General features: G+C 23.8%; 2 protein-coding genes across 2 annotated transcripts; both read right to left on the minus strand.

Annotated features, from left to right (window-relative positions):
* Positions 1 to 540: 540 nt before the first annotated feature.
* MKS88_004446 (uncharacterized protein) lies at positions 541 to 10,146 on the minus strand (the record flags this gene model as incomplete). Its single annotated transcript, XM_067217625.1, has 7 exons — positions 541 to 705; positions 892 to 966; positions 1,092 to 1,199; positions 1,300 to 1,395; positions 1,617 to 7,472; positions 7,872 to 8,587; positions 8,934 to 10,146. The coding sequence occupies 7 exons, from the start codon at positions 10,144 to 10,146 to the stop codon at positions 541 to 543; spliced, it is 8,229 nt and encodes a 2,742-aa protein (XP_067072034.1).
* A 2,532-nt stretch (positions 10,147 to 12,678) lies between these two features.
* On the minus strand, positions 12,679 to 15,559 carry MKS88_004447 (uncharacterized protein; the record flags this gene model as incomplete). The annotated part of the gene is made up of 2 exons (XM_067217626.1): positions 12,679 to 13,093; positions 13,410 to 15,559. The coding sequence occupies 2 exons, from the start codon at positions 15,557 to 15,559 to the stop codon at positions 12,679 to 12,681; spliced, it is 2,565 nt and encodes an 854-aa protein (XP_067072035.1).
* Positions 15,560 to 17,074: the final 1,515 nt, after the last annotated feature.

Below are 17,074 nucleotides of genomic sequence, written 5' to 3' on the forward strand. Positions count from 1 at the left end.
AATAATTTCAGAATTTCTCGTGCTACAACTTTTGATTCTTTATTGCTTAAAATTACAAAAGCAATTTTAACGCATATTAAAATTTTTTTTATTTATTTCTCCTTACTCTAAATTGATAATATATTTTTTCTTAAATTTTAAGGAAGTGTAACAAACTACAATATCATAGAAATGTTGTGGTCTTGAAAAAAAAAATTAAAAAATAATTATATATGCTGTTCTAAAAAAATTAAATAAAAAATATGTTCCACATAAAATGTGAAGTTTATAAAATAAAAATTACAAAAAAATTGTGTATAAAAACAAAACGTTCCAAGTGTTCCCTTGGACAACATTTAATATTATATATATATAAGCGAAGCAAATAATTTCCCCCAAAAAATATTTACTTAAAAAGAGAAACAGAACAAAAAATAAAATTTATATAATAAAGTGTAACTTTTCAATAAACATTTAAAAATTCAACTTAAAAAAAAAATTTTAATTTAATAAAAAAAAAAAAAGAAGTTATATATTTAAAAAAATTCCTAATTTATCGTATCAATATAATGTATTACACCGCAGATTAATAACACTTGTATTATCATGTGGTGAATTATTTAAAAGGTTGTGGTTCCACTCATGTTTTATTATTTTTTTCATTTCTGAAATTTCTTTTAAATTCTTCATAATAGCATTTGCCAAGTCGTATTCATCAATAATATCCTACAAAAAAATTACAAAATAAAATTATAACAATATATACATCTGTTAAACCGGTAATTTACTATAATGTTACATTTATAAACAGTGTACACACACATATATATATATATATATATATATATTTGCACGAATTGACTATTTTTATTTTTAAATAAATGTATTAAACGGAAAATAAAATACACTTACCTTAAATTGTGATATATTTAAACATTGATTGCACGTTTTGTTAATTTCTTCAATTAATGCACAGTACTCTTCCTCCTACCATAAGATACGAAAAAAAAAAAAAATTAAATTATTTTGCATATCTAATATGTACACATATTTACATATTCATATATACATCTTCCTATAAGTATATTATTTTTTCATGCCTTCTATATTACATTTAAGGAGCAAATAGGTTTATATAACTTCAAGTTCATTCTAATGTTTTTAATATTTTCCAAGATGCTGTTTAAGACGATATTTTTGTAATATCTTCTAAAGTAACCCTATAAATTTTTTTAAATAATTATAAAAAAATAGATATTTTAATATATGTAAAATTAAAAAAAAAAATTAAATAAATAAAAATAAAGTAGTTATATTTACCTTATAATACATATGCAACAATTTTACAATAACCAAATGGTGGAATTTTATTGGAAGCAATAAAATTGAAATGTACCCCAAAAGCGAAATGACAATCTGTTAAAAGGAAAAAATATAAACATATATTTTTGCTAACATTAGATGAGATCACCAACGCATGACAGGATATGTATACAGATATATACACACACATAAATAAAATATATACATACAAACGTACGTACCCGTACACACACGCACACATATATTCAAAAAAGCAAAAAGATCTTTTTGCATATCCATACATATGATTGCTTCATCCGAATTTGCATGCATACCTTTGTCAAGTTAAAATTTTTATGATTAAAAAGATTTAAAAACTTTTCTAAATAGAGATTAAGAATCATGTGCTTGGACATAAATATTTTTATATTGCTTTTTGCATTTTTATACATACTGAGAATATTTTTTTTATCCTTAATTTCTTCATAATATCTATTTGGAGAAAAATTATGCCTTATTTCACTTTTATTCATTTGTTTACTATCAGTTGATTCTTCTTCCTCCTCCTGATCACATTTCTCACTTGTTTTAACACTTTGCTTTTTATTTTGAACAAATATTTGTGCAAAAATATTTTTTTTCATGCATATATTTTTGTTTTTACTTGTATGTAATGTGCGAGCATTAGCAGAAAAAACATTCTTATTATATATTATTCTGACAATATGATTAAAATCTCCGTTTCTTTTCCTTTCTTTTTTTTTACCCTTTACATGGAGGTGTTTGGAGCATATAAATAAGTTATATATGTTGTTAATATATATATATGAAATAGTAAAAATTAAAAAATAATTAACCATAAACATTAAGAAATTGTAGTAAAACTTAAGCAATGAATTATCTTTTTCTACAGAATTATAATAATATTTTTTATTCAATAAAAATTTATTGCAGTTATTTATCATGATGGTTATAGCATGTTTCTCTCTCTTCTTCTTTTTTTTTAAAATATTCGTATTAACATATTTTGTCAATTCACGTTTATCCTTCGCACAAAGGTTGTTCCTATCATTACTACAATCTTTGCCACGACCCTTACAAGGATCGATACCGCCATAGTTACCGCGGTCGTTAATGCAATCATTATTATGATTATTAGCACGATCATTACTACAATTTTTATTATATAATAGTTTACTGTTGCCTTTAGACTTATTTCGTATTAACGTTTTGTATAAACATTTGTCCTCATGTTCACCAATTAGATTCGAAGCAGAGTTTTTTTTTTTATCGAATCCTTTATGATATATATTTTGATCCTTATTTTTGTTATTACTGATTATATCATTTCTATAATTTGATGTATTGAACTTATTAACAAGACTTCTTTCGTTTTTGAAATTAGCATCAATAACTTCACTTTCCTTTTGCTTTTTTAACGCATTAATTTTTTTTTTCGATGAATTATCAAAATAGCTAAATTCGTCTAATGAATTATAACATTTATCATTATTTCTTTCTAAAGTATTCGTAAGGTATGTTCTTTTTTTAACCTCAGTTAGATATTCATCCGGTTCACTATTATTCACAATGTAACTATTTTTTTTAAAACTATTCTTTTTTTCTTCATCACATTCATAATTAAAATTGATATTAGGTTTATTAACTAAATTTTTTAATGCATCTTTAAAGAAGATATTTTTATTCTTATTTTTAAGTTTAATAAATTTATTTTTCATATTAAGGAAAATTTTTTTTCTTTTACTAAATATGTTATTTTTATCCTCAGTTTCATATGACTGTTCCTCTGTTTCTCGCTTACATATGCTGTTCTTATCTGTTATATATACAGGTCTATTAAATACATCATACTTAATTTTTTTATCATTTTTTAAAGAATAAAAACTAGGTTTCTTACTTATAGAAGGGCAGATTATATTAATATCATTTCCATTTTCTGTTTCTAAATTTTTATACATAATATCAGAACAAAATTTTTTATTATTATCCTTACTTCCCTGACTTTCATGAATTTCAAAATCGCTAAGACACCTGCTCCTAAGAAACTTTATATAATCACGATTTTGTGTACGTATATCTCTCCATCTTGTAAATGATCTGTTTACATTTATATTATAACTTCTTTCTTCATTATGATCCAGTGTTAAATTAATTATTTCACTGTTTTTCTTAAAATTTTGGAAGTCTTCACTAATTTTTAAAAAGGACATATCATTATCCTTTTGTATATGAACATTTTCTTCCATAGGATTTTTAGAAAATATTCTTTCTTTAAAACCCATTAAATTAATCTTATTAATATCTTTTATGTATATTTCATTGTTCAATATGCTACTGTCCGTGCCCTTAATGTGAACAAATGCACCAAATTTATGTTTCTGTTCCTTATTCGCCTTGCTCTTCATATAAGAAATAATTTTATTTTTTATTTTCTTACTTTTAGAATTAATTAATTCATTGTATAGAATTTTTTTTTCATGAACTAATGGAATACTTTTATCAAAATTCGTTTTAGCATAATCAGATTCCCATTTTTCATAATTATTAAAATTTAAATTCAGTGTCATTCTTTTATTTCTGTTCATATCAAAATTTCCCTCCTTATATGTAGAAGTGTTTGAAAGAAAACGTTTCTCGATAAAACTATTTTTTCTAACAAAATTTTTACTATTATCACAGCTTTTATAATCAGGATAGTTTCTTACGTATGGAGTGTTATTAACATATATGTCTTCATTGTTCTTCTTTGCATAGATATATTCTTCTAGATTGTCATAGTAAAAATAATTATTATTAACACTAATATTATTATCTTTAGCACCAGTATTATCAGTACTGTTCATGTAGTCACCTTCTCTGCCTGCACCCATTCTAGAAGCAAACAAATTCTGCATATAGTTTAGCTCTTTTATATTTACATTGGTGTCAAATTCCTGTAGGTTACTTTGTATACCTTTTTTTTCTCCTCTATTTTGATCTTCATATGAAGTGTTCCTTCCTTTGTTGTTATAAAAGTTATACTTAACAACTTCACTATTAATTTTTCTTTTTAAAATACGCAAACCTTTTTTAAAGCGTTTATTATTCTTTTCGGATTTGTACATATTTTTAATTTGGATAATTTTTTCTTCTTTTATGTCTTTTAATTTGTTAAAAAAGTTTATACTTTTTTTTTTTTTCTCATCATCTACATATAACATCGAAAATTTTCCATTAGTTGCATCATTTTCATCATAATATTTATGGAAATTATCATTTGAAAAAAAGTTAAATTCTTTAAATTTATTCTTACAGTGATCTCTTAGTTCACTCATTGAAAAATATTTAGGTTTCAAAAATTTATTATTATTTAGAGAAAATTTTGTCTTATCGAATATAAATTCATCTTTATATAAACTATTGTTCACGTTCTCAAAGGATTTTGCCTTACACCATTTACAAAACGAATTATAATTATTATCATTATTGTAACTGCTTACATTAAGATTGTATATATTATATTCACTATACCTGTTTAAGTAGCATCTGTCCATATCATTCTCCTCATAGCTATTCACGACGTTACTACTGATTCTATTGGTGTAGTCACCCTTGGTAAAATAGCTCTGCATATCTTTCTCCTCTTTGATATTACAGCTGATTATATCAATATGGTCCTTAACGTTTGAAACCCCCCATTCTTCGTTTTCTTTCCTTTCTTTTTCCTTTTCACAAAAATCACACAATATATTTATATCTACGTTTGAATGCTTATCAGTAACACTGCATTTATTAATGACGTTATAATTTGTTAATTTTTCATCATTTTCATGCCATTTTTTATTAAGGTTTTCTTTTTCATCTTTTTCAAATGCTTCGCTGTTATCTGTTAATTTTTTATTTTCGCCTTCTCCTTTATCAAGAAATATTGAATCTATATTATTTTCAAAATGATAATTATTTTTCATATCATTAGATTCAACTGATACATTTTTACTTATGTTAAGCTTTATATTCTTTTTATTCGATTTTCTTCTCTGTTTCCAATTCTTAAATATGCGTTTTGATTTAAATAAAAAATTGGAGGTATAATTTTTTTCCTCATTTTTTTTCCTTGTGTCCACTTTAACATTTTCTTCATAATGTTCTGAGGAATCATATTTTTTTTCCTTCACTTTTTTAGTTTTTTTTGATTTTTTTTTTTTCATATTTAAGAAATAAAAATATAATGGAAAATCATTGTTTAACCCCCCATGGACTGTTATAATAAAAAGGCAATACACATAAATAAAAATTAATATTATGTTAATATATAATGTTTCTACTGTATTATAAAAGTAATTAGGAAAGTATTCAACAATGCTGAAAAAGGAGTCTTTTGTGTTGTTCACGTTGCATTCTTCACTGCTGCGTGTATAGTTTCTATGTGTAACTTTTCTGTAAGTGGTTTTTCTATTTGCAGCTTTCCCATTCCTATGTCTAAAATTTTCCTTCGTAGAAAAGCCAATATTGTTGTTACTATTATTATAGTGGCCTGATTTATGCATATGAACAAATCTACTTTCATGCAGACTTAAATCTATCCGGTATTTTTCATTATTTATTTCGAAACAAAATTCATCTTCATTAAAGCATTTTCTAACCAACATTTCATCTATATTTTTTTCATTATAGTTTGCTTTCGCAGTTTGTTCATTTTTACCTGAATCGTAATAATTATTTTTCATGTTATTGGTAATTTTGTTTTCCAAATCTTCTAGTATAATTTCGTTAATATTCACATCCTCTGGAAATTTTTGTCTATCTTCATAAAAATTCTTACACCTACAGCTGTTAATACTGCACCAGCTAGTATTACGATTGACATTATTACCATATCTCTTTTTACAACTGCTATTTTTGCATTTTCTATTTTTACAACTGCTACTTTTACAACTGCTACTTTTACAACTGCTATTTTTGCAATTGCTATTTTTGCAACTGCCATTTCTAATGCTATTTCTAATTCTATTTCTAATGCTATTTTTACCGTTATTTACATTGTTATTTATGCTGTTATTTATACTGTTATATGTACTGTTATTTTTACCGATATTACTATTTCCACATTTTGACATATATGAACTGTTCCTGTCGTAAAAGCTCCATCTTTCCATATTTGAAAAAGTGTCACGCGCACATGACATATAGTCATGTATATTTTTTATTTGCTCATTGTCACTGAAAATTTTTCTTTCCCCTTTTTTCTTGTATACATCATCAACAATTTTCATATCAAAAAAATTTCTTTTTAATTTAAAGGAATTAAAATTTTCACTTTTATTATTTAAATAAGAATACCTTAGATTTTCTGAACTGCAAAATTTTGCACACTCCACTTGGTTATAGCATTCCCCTTGTTTTTCCACATGGTCACTAGGCATGTAACTATTTCTGTTATTTTTTAATATTCCGTTATACAGTTGATTATCCTCTTCAATACTACTATTCGTATTTCTATTTTCAAGATGAATACTTTTTTTATTATAAGCCATATCGCATGAATAATTTTCTTTCGAATGATTTCCTTTCTTCATTTTATTTTTTCTCTTGTTATGATTTACATTTTTATTTTTGAAATATTTTCTCAAATTGTTGAAAATTTTTTCATTCATATTTTCTTCATTTTTACCATTTCTCCTCTTATCATTGTATGCATTTAATTCTTCTTCATAGTGTAGCTTAGAACTCAATATATTACTAGATAAATGTTTGTCTTCTTCATTCTTGTCATTGCTATAGTCATTACAGTTGTAATCATGGCTTCCCTCACCACTGGTCTTGTCAATGCTAGTATTCGTTTTATGGATTACACTACCATTATTACATGTTATTTCATTTTTATCTATTACACATTTTCCAATAATTCCTTTCTCCTTATATGTACCTTCGTTTTTGAAAAATTTGTCATTATAGGTTAATCCATCATTGTTCGCGTTTCCTTTATTAATATTGCTACTATTCCCTGTATTTTTATCATCTTTGTTTCCATCCAATACAGAAGTATACTTTGTCGCATGATCCTTCCTGTGTCCATTTTTCGTTGTATCATTCTTATCGTGCAAATATTGAAGACTTTTTATTTTTTTACAATTTTTCATCTTATTTTCCTTACCTACTAGGAATTTATCCCTACTACGTTCGTTATTTTGCTTCGTAAAAAAAAAATTATCGTAGTACTTGCCAACATAGGCAGGGGTATAGACAAAAAAATAAATGCACTTACATTTGTAATATTTATAAAGATACTGAAAAAAAACTGGAAATCTGTTTAAAATAAAAATATGAACAAATGTATGCAAATGATATAAACTGGACTTTTTCGATATCCTGTACAATAGTTCATGCGGAAAAAATAAATATAAGATAGGAAATTCATACAAAACGTTTTTGTAAAAATCATAATTCCTCTCGTTATTCATATATATTAAAAACGCAGCAGTTAATAATATTATAATATGTATATAATTTTTATAATAGGAACAAAAAACAATATATATAATGGAAATAATAGAAATAACAAAACTTTTAAATTCAAATATATTATTCACCTTATCGAGAAAATAATTAATTCTATTTTTTATTTGCATAGTTCTCTTTACATTATTCAAAAATAAATTAATTAACTGGTAATTATTATTTAAATTATTATTAGACATAACCAAGTCTTCATTATCACACAACAAATTGGTGGTATTCTGGTAAGGTAACAAATACTCAAATCTATTTTTACTTTTATATATAAATATGTGGACATATAAATTATTATCACTAGAATCAGAGATATTATATCTACTGTTTTTTTGACTGTTCTTTTTTTGTTCATTGTACAGTTTTCTTACAAAAAAATAATTCTTATCAAAAAATATATTTTTCTGATTTAATAGTGAAAATCCAGTTAATTCTTCCTCATGTGTTTTACTGTCAAATGAGCCAAATATTTTGTCTGTTCTGTTAGAAGATGTTGAACTGTATAATGAAATATTTCTATATTTATTATTTTTTGATAAAAAGAAATCGGTTCTTACATTCGGATTATTCAACTCCGATTTTTTATAAAAATCAAAATCTATATGTTTTTCAATTTCGTAACTATAAAATATAAAATGTCCTAAGTACACATTTAGGTCTGTATAAAAATAAAATATTATTTTATTTTGTTTATCCGAAAATAGCGGTATAAACATATCATTATTATATTCATATTTATAATAGTACAAAAACTCATCTACATCAATTATTACATATATATAATTATATTTTAATTCTTCAATGTTTTTAATTTTTAATATATTTACATATATATAATTATATACACCTCTATGAATTGATTTATAAAATTTTTTTAGTAGATTAAAATACATTGGTGAATTCTGATATAGTTCAAAATTTTTTAAAAATGTATTTTTTGTATATTTAAAAAATAGAATTTTCATATACTTTTTTATAGAACCATATATAGAAATAATTTTCATTAAATTTATTAATTCGATAATGACATTGATACTATGATTTGCTAAGCGAATTTGTTCATTGTTAAAATTATATCCATCATTTGATGTTTTATTACAATTTTTTTTCTTTTTTTTTTTTTTTTAAGGAAAAAAAATTACTGTTTGTAGAAGACGAACTAGTATTGTTTCTACTTAATCTTTTTGCATATACACTAAATTTATAAATGTTATTCGAACTTTTACAAATACTACTAAATGTTGAATGTGATATATCATATACATCTGGGTCTACAACTTTATAAATATCACTAATATTTTGTTTGAATTTAGTAGTAATTAAAAAATTTTTTTTTAACATCAATATTTTTTTTCTATATATATGTGTTGCACTTGTTTTTTTATACATATAACACGAAATCGTGTAATCACATTTATTTATCAATGTATTGAAATATAAATTATCCACATTTTCGTTTTCGTCATCTTCTGTTTTCTTGCTTTTCGTTGTCTCATAAACTTTTTTCATTACATGTTCATCGCTGTCTATACCATCGTATATTAGCTCTCTTGACACATTATACACGGCATTATTATTATTACCATTGTCGTTATTACCATTGTCGTTATTACCATTGTCGTTATTACCATTGTCGTTATTACCATTGTCGTTATTACCATTGTCGTTATTACCATTGTCGTTATTACCATTGTTGTTATTACCATTGTCGTTATTACCATTGTTGTTATTACCATTGTTGTTATTACCATTGTTGCTATTATAATTATTATGCTGCTTCATTAATTGTTTTACATTTTTTACATTCTCGTTTTTATTATTATAAGAGTATGTCTTTTTCCATTGCTCTTTCTCCTTCATCAACCAATTTTCCTTGTTTTTTTGATTTAAATTTTTATCCTCCTCCTCGCCCACCTGCTTTTTTTTTTCTTTCCAAGTTTTCCATTTACTGCTTTCCTTTTTTATTAAATAAGGAATTTTATTGATAAAGTTTAAGTTAGTCTCGTTTACCTTATTTTTTTCTTCAAGATTATTATTAATTTTGCTAAGATAAAAATCATATAAATTGTTATTATATTTATGGTTATTAATTTCATTATATAAATAGAATTCTACTAAGTTGTTTGATTTATATTCACTGTTTTCACTGTTAGACGAAAAATAATCATAAACATTTTCATATGTATTACTTAATATATTAGAACTGGTGTCTGTATTTTTATACCCATCTGATTCATTGCAATACATGAACTTTTTGAAATTATTATTATGATTATCACTGTTTTCATGCAATTTTTTATTTAATTCATTATCTTCATTGTGTATTTTATTCCTCTTATTTTTCTTAAGCTCCATTTTGTATTAACATATAATTTTATATTACATTATTTTCAACTTGTTTATGGACAATAGGTTTTGATTTTTATTAAAACTCGAACATCAATTAAAGAATTTTAAAGAAAAACATTGCATTATAATTGAATTTACATCCCTTTTCTTTTTTTTTAATTCATATACTTTCATGTTGTACCACAAATTACTTTAATTTTAATACGAAAAGTAGATATATTTGAGTAAGTTCATATATTGTACAATAGCTAACATAAATATTGATTTATAAAAAAAAAAAAAAAAAAAGAAAAGAAAGAAAGAAAGAAAGAAAGAGAAAAAGAAAAAGAAAAAGAGCAAAAGCAAAAGCAAAAGCAAAAGCAAAAAATTAATTACATAAATTCTTTACAAATAAAAGTATTGAAAGATATTTGCGGAATTGTATGCAACTGCACAATTGTTATAAATATATACACTTATGTTTGTATGTATTATACATATATTTATATATATATATAATATATATATACTTATTTATATTAACATTTATTTATATACTTATTTATTTACATACACATATATTTATTCATGCATTAATTCCCCCATTCATTTGCGTTTACAATTAAACATCATTACGCCAGAAAACATTGAACGATAAATTTAAGCACAAAAACTTTCTAAATTTAGGAAATATTCAACATATTGTTAAAAGTAAAATTATATAGTACGATCAAACATATTTTTTATATTATCTAAAATTTAATATCAGATAATTTGTCTATATATTTTCATATATTTTTAGGAAAAATCATGTTTATGATATCCTAAAGCGGGTTAAAAAGTTGACATTTTGGGTATTGTGGATGTAAATTTTCTATTTTACACAATTTTTTTATACAAAAAGGGAAAATATTGCGTAAAAATATATGCATATATGTATTTACGTTTGTATATATATATATATATGTATATGACTATGTACCTATATATAGCATCTAAGTATACATGCCCATTATATACGAGATAAACAAAATAAACAAAGAAAGAATATTGTCACTAAACTTTTATTATTTGGGAAAAATAAAAACAATAAATAATCATTAATCGTAGAGAAATTATATGGATGTTACAATACGACAAACTAAATTCAATATACTACGAAATTGTATGCATACATTATCGAACGGCGTATATGACAGCTAAGTAAAACAAAAAATAAAAAGATAAATATTAGTGAAGAGCAATTCAACTTTAATTTTTTAAAGTGTAAATTTATGTAAATATATTTTTTAAATTAAACATTCTTTAAGAAAAATACTGATAAATCTGCGTGTGCTTATTTTATTTTATTTAGTCATATATATATAATAATTTTTTGCTCTGCAGAAAATACTTAAGGAACATTATTAAAAGAAAGAGATCGTAAATAAACGAAAAATATTTATTTCATTAATTCCGTATATATATATATATATATATATATATATAAATATATAATATAAACAGTTACTTCTATGTTGAGCCACAATTAACTGATAAATATAGATTAGATTAAAGGCAAAAGAAGATAACGAACAGTGAGAATAGAAAGAGTGAAATAATTATAACTGATGATAAAAAAAAAAAGAAGCTATTTTAGTTTCCTCAAAAGAATATATACGTGTATGAATAAGTATATTTATATATACATACTATTGTAATATTTTCTTTCGTAAAAATTTTCCAGTGGTACTCTCAACAAGAAAAAAAAAAAATCCCCGTAATACCATAAAAAGTAAAATTTTAAAAACTAGAAAAAAGAAAAGAGATTTCGATCAAGGTAATAAACAATAAAGGCAAATTTTAATAGTTACATTTTCTTTTTAGAGCGGAAAAATGAAATTAATCTTTTATGGTTATATATATATGTTCATGTAAGTGTATATATATAGGTATACTTATCGTTAGTATACAAATATAGGTTTATATATATGTACGTTTATATGTATGTATATGTTATGTACATATATGCCATGTACCTGCCTGCTTAGGGCAATTCTTACTCAGTTTTACTCCGTTTTATTTACAGTATATAAAGACTACTTTAACCAACCAGAACTATCGTACGATGAAGATAAAAAAGGATATGGTAATTAATGATTGTAAATAAGAGTTTACAAACCCCAGTCAAATATAATTTTTTCGTAGTTTAATGAAATAATAAAAAATTGTTAACAAAAATTTTATAGGACAACATAAATGTTTTGCTTGCGATATTTATTTTATAAATGATGACACAAAAAAACAACACGAAAAATCGAAAAAACATAAGAGAAGGGTCAAAATGTTAAATAAGGAAACTCCCCATACTTATGTAAAAATTTTTACTTGTGTATGATTATATATACGTGTGTGTGTATATGTGTATGCCTAGAATATTGTATTACTATAATCACTGGTATTTATGGATTATCCTCTTTTTGCAGAAGGACGCTCTGAAGGCTGCTGAAATTACCTTTTAGCATGAACGCACACATATGAATATACAAATGTATACACACTTGTAGGGGGAGGTCTTCTTTACACATCTGTGAATGATATTATCTTGGTCAGCTTCAAAAATAGATAAAGATTATGAACTGTTTCGTTTAACTCAATTACATCGTTATAATGTGTTTCGAGGAAATTCTTGGCATCATCAGATTGTAAAGAATTATTTTTTAAGTTATCATTTTCTTTTACCATTTCATTAATATTTTTTATGTTATTGTATGAAAATATATTCATTAAAAATTTTTGAAAGGTGATTACATCGTTTTTGTTATCATCTTCATTATTTTCATGTGCATTATTTTCACTTAATATTTTCTTTTCCTTTTTATTGTTTGAAATAATAAATTCACACAACTCAAATAGACAAAACAAAATGGACCTGTGTTTTGTTAAATTTTTTATGAACTTTTTATCGTCCTCTTCTTTTTCCATCTTAGAAATTCTATTAGAAAGAAAAACAGAAAAAGAAAAAGGAAAAAAGGTAAGTAACAGTAATATGCAAATATAAGATGAAAATTTCAGAAAAGGTAAAATGGTACAGTTGTAAAGGCAAAGAAACTATGGGGTTAATTTATATGGTGTCCGAAGAGAAAGTGCATTCATCTTGCGTAGTAATTAATAGTAGCAATTATTATGATACATATATAATACTCAGCTTTAAATTTTACCGCTATTATATATTTATATAAATATATATATGTATATATATATATATATATATATGTGTATTTTTTGTTTCATTTTTTGCTTATTTTTACCTGCAAGTATTGTGTTCATATTCCATGTACAACGAATTCGTGAGGAGCCCCTTCAATATTTCTGCGTTTCCTTTTGCGATTTTCATTGTTTTATATTGTGCTGAATTTATTCCCGAAGAATAAAAGTTAATAAATCGAAAGCATAACAAAATATCATTAATTATATTCTCTTCTGTTTTTTCATCATTCAAATGATAATTACATACTTTCTTCATCTTCTCCATTTCTATATGTGTAACTAAGAAGTTTATTCCCTTTTTTTTCATTAAAAATAATAAGGTATATACATCTAAAGTGTAGTTGTAAATATCCTTTAGAACATCTATTCCATTGTCTAATAGAACAATTCCATTATTGCTTATATGAAAAATAAACTCATTAGCAATTTTACTTTTTAATTTTATAATTACTATATTATCGATATATTTAATTTCCCATTTAATGTATGGGAAGTTATTTACATTATTTAAATTAATGTAATAATTGCTGATTCTATTACTGTAAATTTTTAAAAAGTTTTTATTATTTAATGTGAAAATCTTACTTTTAACTTTAACTAAATTTATTTCATCATTTAGGATTATTTTATTACATTCCTTTAAAATTTCTTGATTTTCTTCATTGCTTATATCAATTTGTTTATCATCATTTTGATTCATTGCATTTGCATGGGTAAAATAGTCTTCTATGAGGATTGTACTACCGCCTATATTCATTTTTTCGTAGTCCCTGTGGACACTATTATTACCGCTGTTACTGCTATTATTACGGATGTTACTACTGTTGTTGTTATTGTTGATGTAACATTGTTTATTATTACTATTTTCGTAAGCATTAGGACTGTCAACATATTCTTTTGTTATGTCCTCTTTTTTATCCTTCTCTTTGTATATTGGACTTACTGAATTTATTTGCTCCTCCTTGAGTAGGTTATCCACATCGCAGAAATTTAAGCATTTCACCTTTTCGTTAGTTTCAATATAAAATATTTCAAGCTCTTCATTAGTATAAATGTCTGGAGGAATTTCTATTTCATATGTATAGGAAAATAACTGTTCACTAATTTCTGAAGGAAATAAATTTGTAACTTCTGACAGAACGAAGACTGTTCTGTAATTGTAGTTACTTTCTTTGTTACACTCTTGTAAAATAGAGTTAGGGGAGAAGCTAAATGATGATGTGGAGGCACATGGATTTGTGAAAATATGAATTTTAAATAAGTCTAAAAAAATGTAATCATTAATATATTCATAAGATTTAACCTTAGTTACTAAACTTATAAAATAATACTTGTCTAATTTTTTAGTTGAAATTATGTGCATAGTCATATTATCAAATTCTATTTTATTATCATTCTGTATTTCGTTTATTATCTTAGTTTCAAAAATGAAGTAGTCATTTTTCATGTTGTCATTTTGCATTTTATTTAACAGAACAAATTTACTTAATGTACTTTTATTTTTATACTTTATGTACTTGTTAAACAGATAATTTTTTAACCTGAAAAGAGTTTTAAAATTTTCTATGCAGTATTTTTTAATACTATAACTAAGGAAATAATAATCCGTTAACAAAATAAAAAATAATAATTGAGTCAACTGCATTATTTCACAACAATTTTCAAAATATTCTAATTCATGTTCTTTAAAAAATTCTTTCAAAAAAAAGGAAATTGTGTTTAAACATTTACTGTTTATAACATTGTAAAAGTAAACAGAATATTGTTCATATAACAAATTACTTTTTTTATTACTTAACATTATTTTATCCTTTAGAGACACACACAAAAAACTATCACATATACACTTGTACATACGTATATCAATAAAAAAGAAAGGCGTTTTTTTATCTACATAATAATATTTGTTTAATAAATCATTTGTCATTACATCCTTTCTTTGATTGATATAGGATTTTATCTTACTTATTAAATTATCTTCATTTTCGTCATACTTATTTATTTTAATATTCTCTAATAATTCGTTTTTCTCAGTTATTTCGATTTTATCTTCATTTTCAATTTTATCTTTTGTTATTTTTTTTTTTTTCTTCTTTTTTTTCTTTTTCTCACTGTCTATGTTAGCATTTTTTAGATTATTCTTATCCTTACCTACATCCGATTTTTTTATATTTTCTATTTTTTTTTTCATGGCGATGCGATTTATTTTGCAGTTCTACTTTACATTCACCTACTGTTAGATGGATGAAAAAGAAGTATAATAACAGGAATTAGCAAATCGCTTTTTTTTTTTCTTTTCTTAGTATCTAATTTTAATTAAATGCGAAAAAAGAGCTTAAATTAAAGCAAAGCAAAAATATAAAGCACTACGATGTGATGCAATATTATATGGTGTGAAATGATAAATGGACAATCGTACTTAAGAGAAATTTGATGACTTAATTAGTTATTATTTTGAGCAGAGAGTTTATAGGGCTATGTGATATTTTTGCATGTATTATCTTAGTGAGATGTGTTCGGGAACAGTGTATTAAATGTGTTTAAAAGAAAAAAGAAGAAGAAAGAAAAAAGAAAAAAGAAAAAAGAAGAATGAAGAAAGAAAAAAGAAAAAAGAAGCAAGAAAAAAGAAAAAAGAAAAAAGAAGAAAGAAGAAAGAAAAAAGAAAAAAGAAAAAAGAAGAAAGAAAAAAGAAAAAAGAAAAAAGAAAAAAGAACTGAAGAGTAAAAGAAAAAGAAGCAATATTGATTAAATATGAACTTGAAAATGGCTCCTTATTAATACCAACATAAATAATGCACTAGAAATTAAAAAATTAGACATACTATTTTTTAAGGATGTACTTTAAGGCTACTTATTACCATCCTATATTTTTTCTTGAATGAAAAAAGTGAGCTACACAAATATTGGTTCTCTTTTTATGTGCAATTTTTTTATAAACTACTTGAAACTTATGTACGTATTTGTATAGCTATGTTTATATCTATCTGTATATACATAATATACAAGAATAGATATTATTCATGTACGCTTCCCTATATATATAATATATACATAACCCCTTTCAGACATCTATCCATTTGGATGTATATATTTATGTTATATTAACGAAAAAACAAAAGTACCTCTAATTTTTGGTAAGAGCTTATGTTAACTACCATTTATTGTTTCTAAGAAAAGAAATTAAAAATTTTTTAAAAAAAATGAGAAAATGTACATATACCTGATCACCTAAAAATTGCTTGTTTTTACTTTAAGAATGTTCATTTTGTGTAAAAATTGTGATACGCTTTTTTATTTTCAAATTAAAAATAAAAACAGCAATAAAGGAAATAAGCATAACTAATTTATATTTTGTATATTTAAACGACAAATATTAAATTAATTGTAAAAATAAATAATAAAACAATTAAAATATATAATTTATTCAAAGAGATTTTCCACTGAAGCTATAAAAAAAAAAAAAAAAAAGTGGATTCTCAGTTATGGTCTTCCAAATTGTATTCCCTTTATATATACTTGTATATATGCACAAGTTAAAAAAAAAAAAATAAAGTCGTAGGTTTTTTTTTGAGAGAACATTTGATTGAATTTATATAGTAGATAAATTATAATCAATGTATATTCTCTGTATAATAACCTATTCATTTATAATTTTTTTTTTTTTTTCAATTCTTAACATTTTAAACATACAATTTGTTGTAAAAGG

This window comes from Plasmodium brasilianum, chromosome 12 (assembly GCF_023973825.1).
Source record: "Plasmodium brasilianum strain Bolivian I chromosome 12, whole genome shotgun sequence".
NCBI classification, from domain to species: domain Eukaryota; phylum Apicomplexa; class Aconoidasida; order Haemosporida; family Plasmodiidae; genus Plasmodium; species Plasmodium brasilianum.